The sequence below is a fragment of the Haliaeetus albicilla genome, chromosome 7 (assembly GCF_947461875.1).
Source record: "Haliaeetus albicilla chromosome 7, bHalAlb1.1, whole genome shotgun sequence".
Lineage (NCBI taxonomy): Eukaryota > Metazoa > Chordata > Aves > Accipitriformes > Accipitridae > Haliaeetus > Haliaeetus albicilla.
Window position 1 is genome coordinate 14,532,579 of NC_091489.1, and position 25,056 is coordinate 14,557,634.

Below are 25,056 nucleotides of genomic sequence, written 5' to 3' on the forward strand. Positions count from 1 at the left end.
GTCTTAATTGTGTATATACCAACACACTTAAATATATCTAAAATATTTGCCTTTCATTGACTGTAGTAAAGTACAGTAGGCATTGTAGGAAAATTGCAAGAGTGTTGGCATTGCACAATGGTCTGTTTTTTAAATCTCTCATTTAAGCTATTCTCTTACAAGTTATTTAACTCTGTTTGCACTGATAAAGTAAAAACAGTAGAACAACAAGTGGTTTGCAAAAATCCCTGCATAAGCACTTAATTTTGTCACATTTTTCTCCTAATTTTTTTCTTAGCAACTACCCTTTTTATTATTTTGAGACTAAACACAACACCTCCTTCTTGTTATTCATTTTGGATAAGCTGTGAGACACAAAGTGTCAGGGAAGATCCAAATTCCTTAATTTAGCCATACAGGCAAAGAATGAAGTAAAGCAAAGAACATATTAAGTAGTATTTACAGTAGGTGATGTGTCTCTGTAATTGCCTTGAGAAGACTGCTGTCTTTCATCATATTAAACGCATTTATTATATTTAGATGCAAAGTCACCTCGTTCTAACAGAGATGAAACTGAAATATGAAAATGCTTTAACTGCTGCTTGTAATAGTAAAGGGTAAGACTAAAATTTTGATTGTCATGAAACTTTCATTTGGGCCCATTAATCAAGCTTGAAATTGGCCTCTTCAGTGGATGAACACCACCAGAGTGTGATTTTTATCTTTCAGTAATACCTTTCAATGATTACTGCAAAGGGAGGAAGGTAGAGCTAAGCAGTACCCTGCTGAAAGGAATTTAGAAAATCTCTTTGGTAATTTATTTGAGCTGTTGGGAACACTTTACTTAGTTTTACGTGTTTCTGGAACAGTAATGCATAAAAACTCCACAAGCATATAATGACAACAAAAAAAGAACTTTTCAGAATTGCACGCACAGACTGCGAGCAATGATTTGGGCCTAGTTACAGGCAGAAATGAGAGAGGGGAAAGAGGACTTCACTGGGCGGGAAGTGATCAAAAGTAATCGGGTATTTGGCATTTTATAATGGGGAAAAGAAACTGACAGAACTAAAATGGTTTTGAAATGTAACTTGCAAATTTTGATTTATGTTAATAAAACATTATAATGCAAACATTTTGAGATCTCTGATAGGCAAATTGAGCAAAGTATGATCTAGAAAGAAGTCAACTTTACCCCAAATATACATAAAAGATGGTTAATTTGTGAACAGTTTTTTTTCCCCCTGAGTGACTCCGATTCATTTTAGTCTGTTTTCACATGCGTTAACAAAATCTGACTTGCTGTGTAATAGTGGCTAATGCTTCTCATGCTCATTGGTGTCTGTAGCTGCTGTGGCTATTCTGAAGCAATGTGCATGCTGGCTGGCTGGCTGGGTGGCTGGCTAGCTGCTGCTACCAAGAAAAATCTGCAATAGCCAATTGCTACCTCCCTTCCCTCCATTGGACTTGGAAATGAATCTCTAAAAGCTGCCTGGTGTCTGATTTTTATGTAACTTACAGTTACTTATATAAGATTTGCTTTTTATCCTGCAGATTTCATGAATAGAAACATATTCTGAAACTTGTCTGTCTTTATGCTAGGATAGATAATTTTGCAAAATAAAATAGAAATTTCATATTCCCTGCATGCTGAATTAGATTTTTTTCTTTTTAAATCAATTTATACAAGACAGTTTTGAAAATGGCTTTGTTAGAACATGTTTTGATTGTTTAATTAGAAAATTAAGCTAGTTAGGTTGTGGATGGCAACAAACTTGTAATATTAGGTTTCTAGCTGTAGTTAGAATAGTTACAATAAAAACATAATGTTTAAGCTCCCTTTTCCAGCAGTTCAGCCCATACACAATGAATTCCTCTTGATCCCCATTGTCCTGAAGGGCACCTTAGCCTCCCACAGATCCAATAGCAAGTTTGGGGGCTAACATGTCCTTGTGATTTCTTAGGGAGATAATATCAGAGTATTGTATATAGAGCGTTGTAAATATAGGTTTAGCTTCTGTTTAGTATTTGAAGTGAAATGAAAACTTCGTTTTCTTGCAGGCAAGTGGAAAGGGATCAAAAAAATTAACAATGTGAATAGGAGAAACACCCAAAAGCTAGACTATTTAGAGCTGATTGATAATATATTAAGGCTTCTCCCGTCTACTGCCTCTTACTCTTTTAACACTTCATTCATTCTATTCTTTTAACAGCAATCAGTGTAAACTACGTAGTACTCATGAGACATTACAAATCTGAAATTTTCTGGGGATACAAGCGTACCACATCTGCATTACAAATTTTTCTCCTGTAGTAGAGTCATGCCCAATTGATTTCATTGTTATAGGTATGATTAATGATCAGACTTGTGAATGGCTGCTGGCAAAACATAGAAAACTATTTACTTAAATATTAAAGCATGTACATTCCCTGCCAAAAGTATGATAATCATACCAACTTTCCTAGCATGGAGTCACCATGTATGATTAGCTTTGTATTTACTAAGGCACAGGAGGATGCAGGAATCTGCTTCTGTAAATCTCACTAAGACTGTAAATGAGTGAAATGGTAATTCCCATTGACTTTTGCACCTGGCTTCATTTAAACCTTTCTTAAATCCTTTTGGATATGTATCTGCATCTGTAAAGTGCTCATAATTTTAGAATCTAGATTTGTATGACAAATGTAAGTTTCAGAAGTTCCAGATGTAAAGGGTTTTCTTACGTTGATTATGGCTGCTAAACAGGGGGCTTCTTTCTTCAGCTATGCTCTGAAATGTTTTTATTTCATCAGTTTTGTGATGCATTCCTTCTTTCTGTAGAGTCAGAATTGGTTTTGTTTGTTTAGGAAAGAAAAAGAAAACATACATCTATATAGTAATATAAATATTACAGCATATATAAATAACATACACAGTGATATGCTTTGCAAGTTCCAGCCATGGTTTTGGAGGCCTGATATATTACAGGATGAAAAAAACCTTCTCCACATCAAAGAATTTCATGTGGTTGTACAATGTGAAACAAGTGGAATAAAGCAAAAAGGAAGACAAAGTAGCAAAGAGATGGCACATTCCTTCCCTCACTCCCTCAGAATGGTGATAAAGTCTTGCGAAAATTAGCAGCTTTTTTATCTCAGAGATTGTGTGCTATGTTTTACATGGCTGTGAGCTGTACTACATGTATCAGTCTGGCCTGATGAGAGTGGCAACTCCTTTGTGAAAGAGCACAGCTGAGTGTCTTTGAGGGAGATGAATGTGACTGAACTTGATGAATGTAATGTGGTATGTGCTAATGCATTGAAGAAAGATTAAAGAAAAGAAATGACAATATTATAGAAACTAATCCAAGGTAATTTATCTTCTGTTATAGTCCAAACCAGTAGTTTTGCCTTATCCCCCAGGGATTTCTCTGTGTGTTTTTTTGGTAGAGGCTTATTTTACTAGATGTTCACCTATTTAGAAAGCTATTCATTATTTTCTATTTAGAATGGGCAGGAGCTGAACTAAGAGTTGTACAAGTGGGGTGAAGGAGACTGCTAGAAGCTCAGAGCCAGTGCTTGCCATCTATCAGAAGGGCTTGAAAAAGGGTGAAAGGAAGTCAGTATGGTGATTGCAGGGGATGAGAAAGCATCATTCAGAAAGCTGAAGTCATGTCCAAGTGAGAGTTCAAAAGGACCTTTAGCCTTGGCAGATTAGAAGTAAAAGCACAAATGGGTAAGCCAAAAAGTGACTTTGAGGAGCAGGGAGGAGTGTCTGAGTAGGCATGGACTCTTCAACCTGGTAGAGAGACTGAAGGAGAGATATGATAGAAATCTGCAAAATCATGAATGGCACAGAGGAGATTGATAGCCATTGCTTTTTTTCACCATTTCTTCCAACATCAAAATGAGGGGGTGTGCAATGTAACTGAAGTCTAAAAACCAAAGTGCATAAGAGACACCCGAGGACTCCCTTTGTGTTAAAGTTTATGTGGGCTGAAGGAGTGACCGGATAAATTTGTAGAAGAGGGACCTTTTGGATATTGCTAAATACATAGAAACTGCAGGAAATAACCTGAGCTGAAAATAGTGGGAGGCCATGGGATTGTTGAGAGGGAATATCTGACATGCTGGTATATTTTAGTACTGATGTTTATGGCTGAACTTGCAGATGAAAGTGGCAACCAGTAGAAAAGTGACTGTTTATCCTATTTTCCAGTAAGGGTCAGTTACTCTGGGAATAACGTATTTGGAATAAATGCCCTTGAGTAGCTTAATCAAACAAAAAAGCACTGAAGCAAAAATGTTTAAAAAATGTGATGTCTAGTGGTTTTTGTTTTCATGCTGTCTTCCTAGGAATCTCATGATCACGTTCTTCTGGATATTCCTGTCGCTAGAGAGCAAATGAATCACTATCGAGCTGCAGCTGAAACTGCTCAAAGTGAACTTGCAGCACTTTCGGTGAAGTATGATTGTGCCCAGTCAGAGGTACATTTAAAATTCTTCCAAATCCTTCTCCAAACTTGAGCACTCTCTACAGTCCCTTTCTGCAGAGAATAGAAAGCTTGCACAGAGTCCAAAACCTCTTGCTTTTGATACAGAACTTATGTTTCTTGTAACATTCTTCTTTTTAGAATTTCTGTATGATTTTACTCTGCTTGCTTCTGTGTTCAAGAACTGATTATGAGTTTATATTTGAAAGATTTGAAGCGGTCTAGCTTATCATCATCATCTAAATGCAACTTTTTTTAATTAAACCTGAAAGTTAGGATTTCTAAATTGTGGTTGTATAAAAGTTCTGATAGATGTCTTCCTGTTGTTGCTGGTGAGTTAAGATATAATTGCCCATTCTTACCCACTTCTCCACTTTATTCAGGTTACAGCTCCACAAATTTGCTTTGCTTTCATCACCAGTGAAGTTGTATTTGAGCTAATGAGGTTGATTGTAACTAGAGAGGCTGCAGAACACACACACGTCCTTTTCTGCTGCTTGGATGGTACTTCTCAGGACAGAGGATTTATTAGAGGGGATAATTTTTAGAATTTCTGTATTTTCACATGTAATTTTTTTTCTTTAACACATGAGTGACTAAGGTTGGTTTGATCCAATTCAGCAATGAGGGTAGTGGTCAGTTGTAAAATGGAGTTGAATTTGCCTTTAGGAGACATGAAATGCTTACCTTTATTTACATACATAGATTTAGGTGTATATATTCATAAATATGCATAGATACATAAAGTGCAATAGAAACTTGTGAACATTCATCCAACTAGTTGTTTAAACACTTGTAAAATGTACAAATGTGTATTTCTATTGCAGATTGTAAAGTGCTTTGTGATATACTTGCATAGCACTTGAACATTAAAAAAGGCTCTATCAATGAAATAAAATTTCTTTAATTGTGGATAGCTGAATATGGGGAACAGCAAAAACATGTATTACTATAGGAGAATGAATTGTTAATACAATATCCAGCCAGAACTACAGGGATAAGTGTCTATCGGCTGAGCTTGAATTTGACCAGTTGATCCTGAAATTACTACAGAGTTCCCCTACATTTAATGGCTATCCAGGATCAGTACTTTAAATTTCAATTTTAAAAAGCCATACATAATCTCATGTTCTCATAGAAAGAATTTATTACTGGAAATGTTGAATGGCTTTATTGCCAGCATGACTGACTGATTTATAGATTCTTTCAGCACTGTGCTTGCAAAAGCAAAAGAATAGTCAAGAAAGCAGCTGTTCGTGCTCTTGTTAATAAAGACCTTCATGACCCAGCTGAGGTCAGAGCACTGTTCTGCCGAGTACTCTGCAAAACTCATGATATGGGATTATTCTTGCTTTTTCTGCTGTTGGAACTGACCACAAAGACAATGGACAGAGGAAAAAATATCACATTTTGCAGATGGGGAGTTGAACCACAGAGAAATTTTAAGGTTATGAACACTTTAAGCTACCATAGCTTGGTCCAGCTGCCAAGCAAAGCAATCCTATTGTTCCTTCAGCTGCTCATTTCCTTCCCCACACTGCCCCATCCCTTGTGCTGGCACAGATGTATGTGTAGTTTTACCATGCGCTGTTTTGTTGGGGAACTGATGCAACTGAAAAAGAAAGCCTTTCCTTCTGAGTTGTTTTTTAGCCAGATCAGTTTCTCAATCTTACTTCACCTTGTAGCCATGTAAGTGCTTCTGCTAGCACAGAGAAGAGGGTGGAGTGTGGAAATGAAGCCAGTGAGCCTGGGAAAAGGCAGAGCTGCTTTTCTCAAAATCAGTGTGGCTTTATGTCAGCTCCAAAGTGTCTCATAAACCAGCACTTGCAGGTGAAGCATAAGCTCATCAGAGACTATGCTGCTGCTGGAAAAGTGATCCTCACACAGTGTTAGCCTTTTCTCTGTGACATGGCCAGCTCCCCTTCCTCTTCCTCTTCCTCTGTAGAAAGCGAATTCTCTTCTATCAGCTGTGTTAGTTAAGTTGTTTGTGGAGGAGTCAGATAAATACCAGAGCTGGTGCAGGGGAGAGATCAGGCATGCATGGCCGGGAGCAGGAGAAGCAGGCCCTCTCTTTTCCAAGGCAGTCGCCGTGCAGTCGGCTCACCAGCCTCCTGGAATTCCTCCGAGTAGCTTGGGTCTTGGTCACACTGGAAGCCTCTGGCAGAGCGGTAATTTCCTAACGTCCTGAATTGCAGCTTAATGTCTTAAATATTTATTGCCTCAAAACCTTTGCCACAAGTTAAAAGCCCTAGCACATGTCATAAAGAGCAGTTAATGTGGCTTAATCATTTTCCTATTAATTTTACGTAGTAGGAGATAAATGCTTCAGAATGCATCTTGCTGCTTATAATTGGAATTGTCAGGAAAGCTGGAACATGCCTTAACACTTCTTGTGACAAAAAAAATCCACTTAAAATTACTTGTTCCTTTTAACAAAATAAAACACACTGAAATTTTATGTGCCTGGTGTGTCTGCCTCAAGCTCAGTCTTTTAGAGAAGCTTGTAGCAGAAATAATTCAAAGGAAAATGGTATTTTTAGTTAAAAGAGAGAGGAAAGTAAAGAAAAACAACTGAACTCCATGAACTGTTGGGAAGCTCTAGCATCATTTCTGGAACAGGTCCTTGACATTTGGTGGTGATGTGCCTTCTCCCACCCTTAAAAGTCTCTCTTGCTGTTTCTGTGTAAATCCAGCTACACTTGATTGGATTATCAGACCAAAAAAATAACATTTTGCATAAGATGAGAAGAGGTTGCCTACAGCACAACTCTCCAAAAATTTCTTTGCTTCTGAATATGCTGCAAATCATCAAAAGGCTCCACCCTCATACAACAGGATACTTTGCTGTCACAACTCCCTGCAGCTATAGAATATCTGTGGAATTGTGCACCAGAATTGAGGGCAGGGAGAAGGCAGGCAAAAAAGAGGGAATAGTGGTGTCAATAACTGTATTGTGATGCAGATGCATACGGGAGGTGAGCTAAGGTTCCGCAGCAGAACTTAAGGTGAACTTTTCCTAAATTCTGAATTTGTAAATAAATTTATCTTCCTGTAAGAGAGTATCTTGAAAAGTTGTATTGCATTACACAACAGCAGCTTTTGTTTTTACAAACCTCTTCCATTGCTTTTTCCTAGTTATATGAAAATAAAGTTGTATCCCTCCACTTGGTCTTATAGTGATAGAAGACTCTGGGTCTTTTGTTCCAAAATGTGTTTCTTGTCACGTTACTAAACTTGTAGTGCAGGCACATATTTCAGCCTGGGCAAAGTTGTTATTCCTTTTTTTAATGAATTTACTCCTTTTCTATCTATAGCTTCTTGAACTCAGGTCCAGAATGGTCTCTAAAGAAGCCTCTTTTCAAGAGCTGAAGGCTGAAGCTGAAAGTTACAAGGAAAACAATGCTAGACAGATGTCTCGCCTCCTGTCTTTGCAAACCCGAATTCAGGAGATGGAGGAAGAGATGTGTGTGCTCACCACTTCTAAAAACCAGGCTGAACTGACAGCTCAGGTGTCATTCAAGGAAAACTGGGAGCTGAAGGAGGAGCTTCATGAGCAAAATGCCAAACTTAAGTAAGATTCATGCGAGATGAGAATTTTTGTTTGGGATGACAGAATGATGCAGTTGTCAATGCAAAAAAATATTTTGGTGGACAGACTTTATTGCAGATCTGAATTCTGTTACAATGCTTTGCACAGCCATTGTACCCGAGTGTGTGGAAGGTATTGAAATTTGAATTTTGGTTTGAGTTGTTAGCCCATAAATGGGGTTTTGAGTTGTCCTTCAGAGGAGAAATGATGATATGAGTCACCTTGGTGTGTAACCTCGTTGTTTACAAAAAATGAGTACAGAGGGCTGTTTGTCTGAACACAGTAGAAATGATAGGTATGGTTTCCTCATTCAAGTATTTCCATGTATGGCACCGAGGCAAACTTCATGCCTTTCACAGCATGCTTGTGATAGGTAGTACCTGCAACTACAGTCTAGTGCCCTGATCTATCCTTATCACATGGCATCTTTTGCAGACATTTACCTGTCACTTGACATGCTGCATGGGCTGTGCAGTGGTAAGTGACTGTGCTGCTGCACCACTTGTCTCTTTTTCCCCTCTTCTGTGTCACAGCTGGAACTGGAACAGTGTCAAGTGAAATTCAGTCTGTTAGGAGCAGTGTAATAAAGAAAATATGGTATAATTCCTAGTTAGTAGCATCCTGAAGGAAGCATGTTAATGTTTGGTTAATGTTTGTTCAGCTTTCAGTAATGTTAGCTTTCTTCTGGACATTGCTGTGGAGGGGAGTTTTGGTGGGGTTTTTTGTGGGTTTTTTTTTAATTTTTTTTTTTTTAATGTGCATATTAATTGGATAAAACTTTTAATAAAAGATAGTGTCCTTAACTATACTGTTCTCAGCATAGTGTGTCAGACCACTGATCTCTCAGTTCTGCATAACTGCTAATATTTCAGGTCTGTGGGATGGAGGCTAATAGCAATGTTGATCACAAGTAAAATTGATTGGTGTGAAAATATTCTGAACTTTAAAATTCCAAAATCAGTGTCAGTCATATTATATTAATAGACACCTTGTAGACTTTTATAATGGATTTTTTCCCACCATTACAAGGCTAATATCCATGTCTCTCTCAATACTGCCTAGTTAAGAGCAAGGTGAGTGTTTACCAGATGTCTGTATTTCCCAAATCAGTATTTTGCACAGCTCTTCCAGGCTTTGTGCATTAGAAATGGATAATTAAGTTATTTTAAAATCTAGAGAAATCCATTGCAGTGCATTTGTCTATTACCAGCTGATTTGCCAGAATGCCTGCCTGGAGAGTGTTAATGTTGATCACCAAAGATTTTGGATACGATCCAAATATAAGTGAGGAGATAGTTAAGCCAAAAAGTGTATTATGCATCCTAGCAACATAGAAAACATGAGTCTCTGACATAATGGTTGTTAAGATTCTTTAAAGTGCTACTTCTGGGGGAGAAAATAAAAGGAAGAAAAACCTCTTATCCTGTTTGCCTGACTCACTGGGAAAAAAACTGCCAAAATACTGTGTAACAATGTTAGTATGATACAGTGATATGATCAATTTTATGTGGCATAAATCTGTGCTGTGACTCCCAGTGCGGTCCTGGCTGCTCTGTTTTGCCCATGACACTTGTGTCAGCACTTCTGTTTGTGTTGCTGCATGGTGACTGGGACCAGGGAACTGCTCCAAGAGAGAATTGAGCAAAATAAAAAGCTTAATTTCTGGCTCTACCAATGCCAGGTCTGGTTCACTGTGCACCTGGAGTGTACCACTACAGTGCTGGCAAAAGGGAAGGGACAAAGGGAGGGTGTCTGCTCTTTTGGAAGGAACAAACGTGTTGGATTGTTTGTGAATCTACAGTGTATGTTTTCAAAGTTTTTTTTCTCATCCTCAGCTAATGGTTACCCGTGCCACTAAACACTAGTCAATGTATTGACTTAATGAGCTTTAGTTGCTTGGTCTGGCCACCTTAGCAGTACATGGCACATGAGTAGTCCTAATTAGGTATTCAAGAAGGATTTTCACTGAAAACCACTAATAAAAGGGAAGAGCAAGCCAGTAGGCATGAAATGCACATTTACATTCTATACCTAGGGATGTAGTAAAAAATGTTTAACGAATTCTGTGATTGACTTCCAGATGTATACCTCTCCTATTGCAAATGGTGCTTTTCTACTCAACTGGTCTATTGCCAAAGTATTTTTAGAACCTGAACTCTGAAAAGTTTTTTTTTTTCTTCTTTTTCCTCCTCTTCTCTTTGCTCATTAGTTCTGAAGAGCTAGCAAAACTGTGCAAGAGCTGCGTTCTACTTTTTTGTACGTGATTGCCTATTTTCTAGGTGCTCACACCTTTATGGCCTTACTAGGTAATAGGGTTATTCACAGAGTTGTCAAGTATGTGCTTTGTACTTCAGATTGTTTATTTTTAGAAGCAGGCACAGGTTTGTGTGTGATGTGCCTTGATTTTTCAGAGCCACAGAACAGTTTGAGGGGTTGGTGGTCAATCTCATACAATATTCTAACATACAGGAATGCATGTATGACATGTCTGGAGTCTTATACCTTTTCACTTCTGACATACCCCTCCTCAGGACAGCAGTTTAGCGACCATCTCACAGTTTAGTTTTGCTGGGGCTATAGAGGAGACGAAGGTGCCCAGAGGTGAGGAAGCTGTGAGGCACTTGTTTTCTGAGGGCCAGTGCCTGCTGCAGAAGGCAGACCTCTTTTGGTTCATGGCGTGTGCTGTGCAATAGTACATGGAACTGTCCTCATCCTGTCCAGAGCATTAATTAATATTTTCCATTCTCTGTTATTGTTCCTATCTCTTCCACTTCGCAGCATTGATAACAACTGCGCAGATCTCCTTCCTAAGGCAACATCTTGAAGTTTTTCATGGACCATCTCTTTTGCTTAGTGATTTATAACCATTTAACGTACTGTATTTGCACTCACTGTGTGTTTCCTATAGGAAACTCATGCTGCTTTTTGATTATGGGGTGATGCTCTGTTTCCTGTTTGAATGGCAACCTAGAGAGGAAGAGATCAGAAATGGAAAAGAATGAGTCCAGAAATGACTAGCATGCCGACATTAAAAACTGAGAGTAGTGCTATGCTCTGATAAGCTAATGAGTTTCAATAAAGTATTTGCTCTAGACAGCTGTTTGGTGATACCTTACATCTCATTTTATTCTAGTGTTCAGATCCTTGTGAGGACCTTGCTTTAGAAAGTACCTTTTTTCTCAACTGAAAGCCTAATAGTTTTGTCTCCTGTACTCTACCACTGAGTACCTCTCTCATGGGTATTATCTGAGAGGTACTGGAGTTGATATTTGGATTACACTAATGGCCATTTTGAGCTTTGTTTGGTTGCCTATTTCTGTTAATCTCTTTCTTTGTAGTTTTTCAGAAGTAATGCTCAGCATTGCAACATCATGAGCAAGATTTGAATCTATATGTTTGCTACCTATGCAGACTGTGGCAATGCTTATTTGCTGGACTTGTCTTTGACCCTGGCAACAGGAAGGATGTAACCACATTTATGCCAATGAGTTAAACTGACCGCTCTATTATTTGGTTGTTCATTCTTATAGAGCATTTACAAACTGATACCTGCTGTTAAGGCTGATAATAGATGTTTTGTGTGGAATATGTATCTGCATGATAGGCACCTTTTGAGAGTGATGAAACTGATGAAAAAAAGCTGCCTTTTCTTCATACTTTTGTGGTAGTCCCTTGATATTTTCTTTTTTAATTGATCCCTTTCATGGGTAGTGTTACACTGCAGAAGCCTGTATGTACAGCAAAGTAGTGTCTCCCATCTCTGTTTGCTTCTGCTGGTAAACTTCCCTTCACAGATACTCTGGGTGTCCTACACTTCCATTAGTCCAGAGGGGCTTCTCTTTCCCCAGAGTCTGTTGATCAGCACTGTCATCTTTGTTAGAGAGGGGATATGAAGTGCTTTTAGCATATTTTTACTATAATTTCATCACTCTCTTCCCCCTTACTTTTTCTAAACTTTTGCTTGCAGCCTCCATTTCTAGTATCTTGAGGGCACTGCTTATTGATGTCACCTGGTTCTTGTGTTTTACTGAAATCTTGTGCTGAGAATGAGATTGGGATCATAGAAGATCCTTTGAAGTGCTAATCAAAAGCAAAGATGAAGAAATGTTTACACATAAAGCAACAATGAAAGTTATACGTATTAAATAACAGATATAGAGAATTATATGTAACTTTTAAAATGAATTTTGTGGTATGCAGAAGCTAGCAATAATCTTGGGGTAATGTCTTTGGCCTAGAATTCTGTTTCAGAGAACATTCATCCTGATGTCTGTATTATTTTTTTTCTGTCTGATTAGTAAATATTTGAATGAGTGTGAAGAAAGCATGAGTCAAGCTTCTAAAATCAGCAGAAAGTATGAAGAGTTCCTTACAGAGCTTTCTGGATTCTTGGACACAAATATCAGAGAAAAAGAGAAACCACAAGAGCATTTAACATCAAAGGTGATTATGTGTAGGCAATGGTTTCTGTATAGTGATTTAACAGAAGAATATTTGGTTGTCAAAGAAATAAAGCAAGTGATGAAGACTGGAATCTTTGTGTTAAGTAATGATTTGCAGACAGTGCTATCATTTAAGACAGATTTCTCTTCCATATTGGGCTGATGTTCAAAGATGCTGAACACTAATAGACCTCAGTGAACTCAGTCTGCTCTTATCTGCATAAGCATTTTATCATCCTGTAGTTCCCAAGTACAGCCGTGGTTAGATAGTTGGTTGAAAGCTTTCCTGAAAACATTAACACTGGGAGTCACTAGGTGATGTGTAAACTGTACCACTAGATCTTAACATTTATCTGGAGCCAACATACCATTAAATAGAAACATCTGAAATGGCATACCCTAGAACAACCTTAACTATGCCCTGTAACAAAATGCTGTGAATAACTGTGTGGTGTTTTTCAGACTTAATCATAAAACTGTTATTTCTCTTCAGAATACTTTTGAAGTTCCAAGAACTAAGCTTCCATTTAGGAAAGGAAAATTGTTTGTATACTCTTTTAAACTTTATTGATGATGCTGAAGGGCAATTTATCCTAATTTTGAGCATTTTTCTCATGTTCTGCCTGTTCTTTGCTATCCCTATTTTTCTTCACTTGGGAGCACACAAGGTATTTTGGGAAATTATGTTTCATTATTTTCATATTATTGTAAGAGTTCTGGCTATAAGGAATACTTAATAAATTAAGATTATCTAGGTACATATCCCAGTGATTTCTTAAAGTACTTGCCTTCATAATATTACAAGCACATTGAAACTGTAATAGATACTCTAAGAAAACTTGGCTAGTTGTTATTAGAGGCAAAGATGTTTGTATTAAGCTGTAACTCTTACATACTTTAAGTTAAGGAAGTAACTGAAGTTTAAAAAGGTATATATTGATGTCTTGTTTTAACAATGTAATACTAAATCTAGTTGGGAAATCTAATTTGTGCTGAAAACTGTGTGCATTATGAAAACTTAGCAACTCATTTTCTGTTTGGGGTCATGGCATGTCTATTTAGCTTCTTTTCCACGTTAGGGTTTTATTTAAGACAGAATTGATCTGGCTTAGTCCTAACAAACGTCTTGCCAATAAGAGTCAGGGTACATTTTTTTTACCTTATGCACTCTTTGAAGTGCCCACATTCATCTATTCCACTTCTTGGAAAAAGCGTAATGTACCAAAACAGGAATCCTCTTGGAAATGACTCCTTTTTCCAAGGTGTTGGCTGCTTAGAACAGCAGCCCACCAGGTATTTGGCCCTGCCCTTGAATATGCTTATGAGCTGTTACTAACTCAGATCTTCCCCACACCTAAAAAGTTTCAAGCATAAAATGTAGCTTTCAGTTTCTTGTTCCAACTGAGGAGCATAAATCTTAACAAGCCAAACTGAAATGGTTTGTTTTTCACATGAAGTAAGCTTTATGATCTGGTTTCATTTTCTGACCTGCTTCATGTCAAGTGCAGATATGCAGCAACAGTAGCTCTCCACTTGTTTAATAGATCGTAGAGATTGTGTGGGAGTAAATCTGAACCACGTTACACTAAGGTGTGGGTTTCTGATGGGAATATGGTTCTCATTTTAATTGTATTTTTACTCTTTTTAGAAAGGAATAGTAGAGTGCAGTTATAAATCTGACCCAGGGGTCATCAGAAAAGCCATGCCTTTATTGGGATGATTAGGAGCAGGTATACTGGGATGAATATATGTCATTGTTAAGTGCTTTAAAAAAGTTACTAATATTTGAATTATTTCTCTAGGTGTCTGAAATGTGTAAAGAAAATCTTACACTAAAAGACCAGGTTGCTGCTCTTCAAGAAGCTATCAGTGTCCATGAGATGGAGTCCAAAGCTAGTAGAGAAACTATCACAAGGCTTGTTTCAGAAGTGACCAAGGAGCAGAAAAAGGCAGCAGGATACTATCAAGGCATGGAAAAATTTAGTAAGGTACATAATTGTATGATGTGTATGTTTGTCTAGTTTTCAAATGTTTTCTCAAAATTTCAATTTTCAATAGGAGTTGTATGAGAAAAAAATGCTTCTGAAAGACTTTTGGTGATTAGGATCTTTCCTAAAAAGGACATTTCTCTAAGGTTATTCTCAACTTTCTGAAAGCTTCAGAATATATGGAGATTAAACAATAGCATTGTATAAAATATATCCGTCCTGGTTTTCTTATTCCCCGCTCCTCTGGCATTCCTTTTTTCCTGAACAGAAGACCACCACCATACACTTTAAAGGATATAGTGTTCTGATTTGGTTGTAGGCAAAATACTTAGAAGATGAGAGATAGCTGACAGTGTGCTCTGGAGAAGAAAGAATTTGTTGTAGGGAAGATAAATATTAAGTACCACAAGGGTCATAAATTTTACTTACTGCTGAAAATACTTCTTACGAAGCTGTGTAAACTTTTCTAAGACTCAAATGGGACTGAGAGAGAACCTGCACCAAAAACTTAAACAGGTCCTTTTTGAAAACATTTTGTTTGCATACTTTACTTCAAACACAGGTGTGTGAGTAAGAGCAGAGTGTAGTTTACTCACTAAGCAAGCCAGAATCAGGAGGTGTTTGAAACCAAGATGAGGGCTTCATTTGTGACTTGTTTTGCAAGTTTGCTCTGACTGCCAAAACATTTCCAAAGTTGAGCTAGTTTTGTGAAAAATACTTTCCTATCGTTATTGTGCATGTGCCAAATACATAATTTATTTAACCCATTTTACAGAAATGTCTTGCTAAATTATTAGCATTGCCTTTCAAATGAAGTGTGTGCCATCAGGGCTTATCTAGAGGCTGCAGACTCCTCCAGTGCTCTTTCAGTTTAGCTACTTAAATTTGCAGATACTGAGTAAATTTGTTAAGAAGGTTTTGTGTTCACAAAAGTGTATTAAGAAATTCAGTATTGAAAAAATAAGTAAAAAAGCAAAAATGCTTTAAATCCACATATCTACAGGAGGATGTATGGCATTCCCTGTTCCCCTGATAGGTCTCTTAGGTTACAGGAAGGGCATCAGTGGTATAAAGTCAGTTTGACTTTGTCATATACTGTGCTGCACAGTTTAAGCACATGAACAGAGTTGCACATGTTGTGACATTCCCCTGTGAAGATGAAAAGCAGAAATCCATACTGTTCCTGTGCCAGAAGACACACACATGGTGGCGTGTTTCTGGACTGTTTTCTGAGCTTTAATTAATGGAATTGCCTGTAGCAGAGTTTACCCAGCACAGACTGAGTACAAGTGACTTTTGTCTGTGTTTGCCTGAAGCTCCCAGGGCCAGATGTGTTTGCTATCTTCTGTATTATGGATTGAGATGGTGACCTGTTTCCCCCAATTTTCTCTCAAAATTCTTCATAAGTGTATAGAGGCCTTCACACTGTTCTGTCAGTCTTCTCCAGCAAGCCTCAGCTACCACACTGTTCCTTGCCACCCCTCTGAATTGCTGCCAGTTTTTCTTGCCAGGTAGTTCTTCATTCCTGCTCCTTGGGATTTCTATGAACTCCCTCTCTTGACCAGGTGCCTTTCTTCATGTCCCAGGAGGAGGCAGCTATCTATCTAATGTTCAGTTAAACAGATTGTAGATTCTGAAATTCTTGATGAAGAAAATGAAAGCCAATTGGTTAAATTTTAAGGTTAATATGTGAGGGTGATTCAGAATGTTCTTTAGTATATTTGATACTCAAGTATTTCTTGCAGTTAGCTGGTTTTCATTTGGGGACCATTAACAAGTGAATGATAATTTTATCTGTTCCCCTCTCAGCCTCACTGCATCACAATAGCAAACAGCAAACAACAGAAACTAACGGGGTCTCAGAACTATTATAAGTAACAAAAGCAAGCCACCATTTTGTTGTAATGTATTACTTTTCTTTTAGAATTCTGAATTTCTCACATTTCTGATCAAATATTGCAAGAGCTTGCTCCTGGAGTTCTGTAACTATTGTGCATATCTTTATTCTGGCAGTGCTGGATATCAAATTTGCATTTGATGGAAAATAACTTTTAAATACTGCCCAGATTTCTAGACTGAGAATCAGAATACCTGTTTGTTCTTTCTGTATGTCCAGACAGTGATTATTGATTATGATAATCATAATTACAGAACTGTAACATTCTTTGAGAATGTCTGTAGGTCCTTGAAAAATGTCTCATTTGCTCTAACCAAGTTTCTTTCTAGTATTTAATAAATTCCTATATGGCATTTATTTAAGGTATAGAAGAAGATGCATATATTCTTCTTTCAGATGAATTTGCCTTTTGTACAGCATTGCTATTGATGAACCACAAGAACTAGTAAACTGGTTTGTTTTGTGTCACATCTTCGCTGATGATTCAACCTGGAAATATTTGTGATTCCCTCTGAAGTGTTAATTAAAACACCTGTTTTGCAAAGATGTGCACCATGCAATGTCTTTAAAGAACATAATTAAAATTCTTGATTGTATTTCAAATAATACAAATATATCTGCTGCAAACTGATGCAAAATTAACCAAGAAAATACTCTTCAGTATTCAATACTGACTTGTATTAAATTGTTATTAATGAATACAATTTATCTAAGTAGCATTTAATTAGTATAAATTTATTAAAATAATTGATTGTATGAAAACATAATTAATTAAAATATAAACTTATTATTTAAGGAAATTGACTAAACTTGAGAAGCATGCCTATGTTTTGAATACACCTAAATACTTTGTAGGAGACACAACCAAATGATTTTAGGTTTTCTTGTCCCAATAGATAAATAAAGTAATGAATTTCTTAGAACCTGGATTTTTTTTATTTTTTTATTTTTTTTTTTTTTGGTTTATAAGATATCAGTAAGAAAATACATATTAGGGACAAGTTTCAGGAAGCATCACAAATATTTCCAGGTTGAATCATCAGACAAGATGGGAGATAAGATGAAGCTAGTTCACAGTCCTTGTGGTATGACAGTGGTAACTGGAGTTGTGGCTGGTGTAAGAACTCATCTGGAAGATAACTGCATTCTGTTTTATACCTTATTATTACTGTTAATTTAATGTGGGGCTTTTTGTATATGTATGTGTAATTCACTTGGTATATTGAGACCCCGGTGCTGATTGAGGTGCCAGTATTAATAAAATCATAGAATCATTTAGGTTGTAAAAGACCTTTAAGATCATCAAGTCCAACCATTAACCTCATGCTGCCAAGTCCACCACTAAACCATGTCCTTAAGTGTCACATCTACATGTCTTTTAAATACTTGCAGGGATGGTAACTCAACCACTTCCCTGGGCAGCCTGTTCCAATGCTTGAACAACCCTTTCAGTGAAGAAATTCTTCCTAATATCCAATCTAAACCTCCCCTGATGCAACTTGAGGCTGTTTCATCTTGTCCTATCTCTTGTTACTTGGGAGAAGAGACCGACCCCCACCTTTACTACAACCTCCTTTCAAGGTAGTTGTAGAGAGCGATAAGGTCTCCCCTCAACCTCCTCTTCTCCAGACTAAACAGCCCCAGTTTCCCCAGCTGCTCCTCATAAGACTTGTGCTCCAGGCCCCTCACCAACTTGGTTGCCCTTCTCTGGACATGCTCCAGCACCTCAATGTCTTTCCTGTAGTGAGGGGCCCAAAACTGAACACAGGACTTGAGGTGCGGCCTCACCAGTGCCCAGTACAGGGGGACGATCACTTCCCTCCTCCTGCTGGCCACACTATTTCTGATACAGGCCAGGATGCTGTTGGCCTTCTTGGCCACCTGGGCACACTGCTGGTTCATATTCAGCCGGCTGTCGACCAGCACCCCCAGGTCTTTTTCTGCCAGGCAGCTTTCCAGCCACTCTTCCCCAAGCCTGTAGCGCTGCATGGGGTTGTTGTGACCCAAGTGCAGGACCTGGCACTTGGCCTTGTTGAACCTCATACGATTTGCCTCAGCCCATCAATCCAGCCTGTCCAGATCCCTCTGTAGAGCCTTCCTACCCTCGAGCAGATCAACACTCCCACCCAGCTTGGTGTCATCTGCAAACTTGCTGAGGGTGCACTCCATCCCCTCGTCCAGATCATTGATAAAGATATGAAACAGAACTGGCCCCAATACTGAGCCCTGCGGAACACCACTTGTGACCCACCACCGACTGGATTTAACTCCATTCACCACAACGCTTTGGGCTCGTCCATCCAGCCAGTTTTTCACCCAGCGAAGAGTACACCTGTCCAAGCCATGAGCAGCCAGTTTCTCCAGGAGAATGCTATGGGAAATGGTGTCCAAGGCTTTATTAAAGTCTAGGTAAACAACATCCACAGGCTTTCCTGCATCCACTAAGCAGGTCACCTTGTCATAGAAGGAGATCAGGTCAGTCAAGCAGGACCTCCTTTCATAAACCCCTGCTGACTGGGCCTGATCACCTGGTAGTCCTGCACATGCCGTGTGATGGCACTCAAGATGATCTGCTCCATAACCTTCCCCGGCACTGAGGTCAGACTGACAGGCCTGTAGTTCCCTGGATCCTCCTTCTGACCCTTCTTGTCAATGGACATCACATTTGGTAACCTACAGTCCACTGGGAGCTGCCCTTTTAGCCAGGACTGCTGATAAATGATGGAAAGTGTCTTGGTGAGCCCTTCCACCAGACCCCTCAGTAGATGCCATCCAGCCCCATAGACTTGTGTGTGTTTAAGCGGTGTAGCAGGTCACTAACCATTTCCCCCTTGGATTATGGGAGCTTCATTCTGCTCCCCGTCCCTGTCTTCCAGCTCAGCGGGCTGTGTACCCTGAGAACAAGTGGTCTTACTATTAAAGACTGAGGCAAAGGTGGCCTCAGCCTTTTCCTCATCCTTTGTCACTGTTTCCCCTCGCATCCAACAATGGATTATAAGTTCAAATGCCCTTCTCTGGTCTAAAACCCCTCTCAAATTATTTAACCTAAATACTCTGCTCTTCAAAATAGATGACAGCCCAAAAGCCCAGAGTTTCCTCTAGAAGGGTAACAAGGGCCTAGGTTAACGCATGGCTGCTCCAAGAAATAAAAGGGAGGAGATGGTTGTGACAGTGGTTGTAGAGTGATAGATGTTGGTGAAGGACAGCAATTATGTAGGAATCTGCTATGTCAAGCCAAACAACTGTTGTCTAAGCTGTGTGAGTGGCCAGTAGCTGATGTGTGGGCAAGCATGCAGAAATACTTTTGGCCATACATGCTCTCAGCTTCCATCAGTCTGGGACTTCCTGATTCAAAGGCTGCATCTCCATGTTAGCAGCTGCTGCTGCTACTATATGATACAGTATGAATGTTTCACATAAAATCTCACGAAAGCCCTTTAGAAAATGGCCCTGTCATTATCAGTGAATTTTGACCAAAAATAATCAGAAATTCCTCCAGTTCTGTACATGGGACAGCTATATTGCTAACGTCCAGGTAAGGCTCTGGACGCTGTCTCTGTCTGTTGCTGTTAAAGGTCTGAATTCTCCAGGCAGAGCCTCAGCTGCCTCATGAGATTTCAAGTCAGTGTCTACCTTCTTACAGTGTTGCATTTCTCTTTATCTCATTGGAAGTGAAAAACTGGCGTTTCATTTCTCTGCTAAGTTTTTTGCTTTTCCTGTAGCGAGTATTCATTTTCATGTTTCCATAAATTCTTGATTGAACTTACTATAAAGTTCTAATTATTTTTAAATCTGAGAAATAAGGTGTATTTACAGTAAGTATAACAATGTCATTGTTACTAAAATTGTCTTTTAATCTCTTCTCTTCAGTGGGATCTTGACTCAACAGAAGTCAGTGAAACTTTTGTCACCAATTTAGGTGGGGTTGGGATTTTCCCTAAAGTATGTTAGGTGCAAAGCTGATCTCAAGTATGAAAATAGCTTTCGTAAGAGTAATCTTTCTTACAGTTTTTCTGTGAAAATAATAATTTTGTCTGACATTTAAAAAAATTGCACACAGCGGGCACAATCAATACAATATATTTTAATAATAGAACTTAAATATCATTGTAATTTTGATGGATAACTAATTAAGGAAGGGCTATAGAGGCTTGCCTAGTTGATAACCTCTTCTGTGAAAAATTTTACAACAGCTTACATTAAATCAGGAGAGAATGAGTTCCTCTAACATCTTTGCAGCTGTCCGTTGCTTTCGCTATGGCTCAGATAATTAATGGGGTTCAGGAGGAGTATGTCCGCATAGTTTGTCCACAGGGCTGCTGGGTAATACAGACTGTGTGATTAGGTGGCTGTGGTCTGTGCAGTTTGTGGGGAAACCTCTCCATTTTAACCTGAACAGCAAATGATGATTCAGTTTCCTTTCCAGTGAGAAATTGTTTTAGGAGCTACTGCATGTGTAGGAACAGTGAAACACAGAAATGAATGCCAGTCGTTCCTGAAGGATTGTTAATTAAAGCTTCACAGCTCTTCAGAGGGCTCAGTGGAAAGGGAAGCCTTCATGCCATCCTCTCTTCTGCAGGTGTTTTGTGGGAAGACCTTTGCAGAGTTTCTGAAATTAAATGTTGCCAAACTTGCAAGCACCTGAGCTTGATTCCAATATGTAAATGCATAAGAAAATGTGGTTGGACACTTTTTAGTATTGGAAGCCCACAGGTTTTAAAAATTCATGTAAATAAAAATAAATTTGCTCAGCAGTTTAAAATTGAACAAAGCCATTCCTAGCGCCAAAAATTTCAGTACAAAAAGAGAGTTTTTGTACATTCTTTGCTATTTTTTTTTTCTTTAGAAGTTAAGATGAAAGCTGGTGCTGGAGATAAAAATTGGTATTATCACAAAGTCATCTGCAAAGCCACAATAGTGGCTTTTTTAATAGGGTGTGGCGTGCTTCTGTAATGTCATACATGCATTAGAGAAAAACCATTTTCACAGCCTGTTTTAATTTATTGGATTAGATGAAAGTAAAGATTTCATTTTTGTAGTGTATCGTTAGATAAATGAGCAATGAAATTTGTGTTTACTTACAAACATAATAAAATGCTACAGTGCTTTTGGGATGTGGACCTGTTGTGTTTTCTCTGAATGTGCTTCAGTTGTGCTGGTGGGATTGTTTTTTGGTTTTGTTTTTTTTGTTTTTTTTGTTTGTTTGTTTTTGTTTGTTTGTTTGTTCGTTTGCTTTAGGAAGGGAGAACTAGAGGAGGTAATTCAAAGCTCTGGAAAACTGAGTTTGACCACCTGAATCACTTTGGAGTAGGTAATGTCCACTCAGATGTTCTAAAGAAATTAAAAGTTGAAATAGATTAATTATTAGTTATAGTAAGTAATCTGACACTTAAAAGTGCCTCAGAAAGAGTGATTAATTTGACTAGTGTCCACTTTTAAAAAAATGATTATTGGATAAACTGACAGACCAACAGACCTTATATGTGTATAGGACATGCTAGTTGAAATTTTGAGAAATATGAAAGAATACAGTATATTAAGGAAGATTTATCACAGCTTTAAAAAAATGCATAGTAGATATTGAGATCAACAGAGTGAGGTTATGTATTATTACTTAAAAGACCTTCTCCTTTGTTTCCTCTCTTTCATTTGTCTGCCTCTTTAATGTGATCATGTCTCCCTCATTTTGTTTTGCAGTGTTAAATACAGCTCTTCTAGCCATTCTTTGTAAAAGGGTCCCTCTCTTTCTCTGCTTAAAAGACAGCAGTAATTTTCCCCACCTGTTACAGCTTGAACACGTTTTCTGTAAATGCAGCTGAGCTAATATTGAACACATGATTTCTCATGAGGGAGGCCTTGCAGTTTTGTGCAATGGTCTGGGTACTCTTACATCTTCTCTAGTCTAGTGCAGGTAGGGTGCCAGCAGGTGAGCGTGGGTAGACTGCATCCCAGCCTGAGTGGGTAACTTTAAGTATGGCACTATGCCATATGAGCCCTTTTGCTCTGGTCTCAGTTAGCTGAAGAACCTTTGGTGCCGCTTTCTATGTCCACAGGTGAGTATTGCCATGGTAGATCTGCATCTCTGGTGTCTAACACCCATGTCATTGACACAGTTACCCTGGGTAAATCCATCTAATGTCTAATTCTGTTTTCTTTGAACATCAATTTCCATAATTATTCCTGTTTTCAAAATCGGTTGTGTGTCAGTGTTGGGTAGCTTTTTTGACCCTACAAGCTGCACACTGAAACCTTCATATAATTCAGAGCCATGGGACATTAACCATAAGTGTTGAAGAGCCAAAGAGAAAACATGAACTGTTGCAGTTCTATCCTTTCAGTCTTCTGTGGTGGAAATTGTTTTATCTGCTTGCACTGATCACTTAGGCTCTTAGGGGTTTTCTTCTAGTTGGGATATCACCTTTACATGTCACAGTCTCTGAATTTCCGGATACTGTTCAACGCTTAGGCTGACCTTGCTGCAGCTAGCCAGTGTAAATGCTCTCCATTCAAGAGAGGTTTCAAGGAGAATTGTTAAGAATTTTAATGTTTTGACGTTTATGGCTTTTCATTCTGTAAATTGCTTGGGTTTTGTTTTTTTTTTTTTTTTTTTAAATGTTTGGGCACCGACAGGCTTGCAGTTCCTTATTTTATACCTTGATCTTTTGATTCAACTGTGTTTGTTTGCAGATGTTCACAATTTGAAACAAGATTGTAATTAGGTAAGCTTCTGGTACTGGCAAACTACTTTTGCACTGCCTTTCTGAAAGGAAAAATACATACTGCTGAAAACTGTAATTGAAATAAACCATTCTTTATTCTTTGCTGTAATTACCATAATGTAATTCTGAGCACAGGTGGGAATTTTCTATTAATAGGACTTGTTTAGAATAAAAAAGAGAAAATAACAAGGAATCATGCCAACATTTGTTTCTAAGAGAGTTCTACAATTACTTTAGAAAGGGGTAGTAACAAATAATTTCCTAAATGACAGGGTTTGTTTTGGTTTGTCTTCATTTATGTGTTTGCATGTTTGACTTTTGGAAGCTATTTAAAAATTTTAGTTTTTTTAGTATCGTAGGTTTCTATTTTATTTCCAAGGGTGCCTCCCAAACTCCTTTTTTGTCCATCCTCACTGCTGATCTACATAAATACTCCTGGATTTATTACATGATTGGCATGTATTCTAATAATACAAATGACTTACTATGACTACGCAGCAAGCACACGTAGACCCTGAGAGACCCCCAAGTGGTCACCGTATTCACAGCTGCTCTGGGAACAATTCTTTAACTCCAATGTACACAATCTTCATACCAATCCACTTACTGAGCCTCTGCTAAACAACTGAAATTTCCAGAGAAATTCAACCACTCTCTATAAATATGCCATCCTCTGGCATGATTTTGTGTATTGTGTGATGTAATATTCTCTCCCATTTGTTCCTATCAATCAGATAATACCCTGAGGAATGAAGGCTTAGTCTTTGCTATACTTTTAGTTGGTTTCACTGCAAATTTTATTCTTGTATATGAGTGTGTAAGCACTCTTAATATTGGTATTGTGGGGAAAGGAAAGAGGTTCACAAGCTGACTGAATGAGAGAGGTGATTTTTTTCTTTATGTTTAGATGGGTTATTTTTCTTTCATTTTTCTGTCATCATTTGCTTTTGTGTCATGGGTCAGGATACACAGTTCTGTCTGTCTGCTCTGCCTTGTTGGGTCAATATTTTATAAACAACAGATGTAGGTATATATGTACTAGCTATTTTTAGTTCTTTCCAAACCAAGTCTTGACTTATCAGAAGGTAAAGGGAAAATAACTTTTAAAAGCTCTGGTCTTAGAAAGAAAGGATCGTGGGTGTCAGCGGCTGAATGAGAACCATGACAAAATGCCAAAGATATGAGGATGTCCCTGAGCAGTAAATTCTATGGGCTATTCACCAGGTAGCCTTATCTTACAGTACCCTGTCTCCCTACCAAAGACAACATTATCTTTGAGTGTATTACTTCTGAAATGCAAGGGACTGACTTCTTAAAAAAAAAGCAAAAACAAAACCAAAAAAACTTACAAGGTTACTAGATAGAACTGCTATCCCATTAGTCCTTCCCCAGTCATGCTTCTGCACACTGACAGCCCAGCTGAGCAGCAGATGGGGGCACTTGTAGGCTCTGTGGAAGGATGCATAGCTCTTCATTGACTTTCTTTTACTCCTCAGGCAAATTTGACCATATGATAATAGGAATTTTGCCTTCTTCAGAAAATGACGTAGCTCAGAATAATTCCCTTTTTGAAAATTTTTCTAAGTGCTTCGCAATCTAAAGATTTCTTCTTTGGGGTGAAATTGGTATTTGAGCATTTGTACCTTTTATGCTGTCTTAACATCAACTTTTTCTGTTTGGCCCCTCACTCCCCATTTCTGTGTGTAAATAATCTCAGGAATTTTTGTCACATTCAGGTAAATTGATCTCAGAGACCACCTCTAATTCTGCTCTTAACACTATATTCAAAGAGTTCATGTGTATTCTTTTGGTCATCTCTGAACCAGTCAGACAGTTGGATTAGATGATCATTGTAGGTCCCTTCCAGCTGAAATATTCTATTCCATTCCATTCCATTCCATTCTTTCCCCTCTAAGGTGTGGTACTTTGGCTTTATTTGTGTTACATCTTGTTCACCGTTTGTTTTCTAA

At 38.2% G+C, this 25,056-nt stretch overlaps 1 protein-coding gene across 2 annotated transcripts in view; it reads left to right on the forward strand.

Annotated features, from left to right (window-relative positions):
• Window positions 1-25,056, forward strand: part of LOC104318025 (damage-control phosphatase ARMT1-like) — a 67,960-nt gene that overhangs the window by 21,714 nt on the left and 21,190 nt on the right. For both annotated transcript variants that reach the window (XM_069787018.1, XM_069787016.1), the window contains 4 exons: window positions 4,315-4,446; window positions 7,766-8,022; window positions 12,339-12,483; window positions 14,285-14,470. In XM_069787018.1, the coding sequence (XP_069643119.1) occupies window positions 4,315-4,446; window positions 7,766-8,022; window positions 12,339-12,483; window positions 14,285-14,470 (720 nt within the window). The remainder of the gene's footprint in view (window positions 1-4,314; window positions 4,447-7,765; window positions 8,023-12,338; window positions 12,484-14,284; window positions 14,471-25,056) is intronic.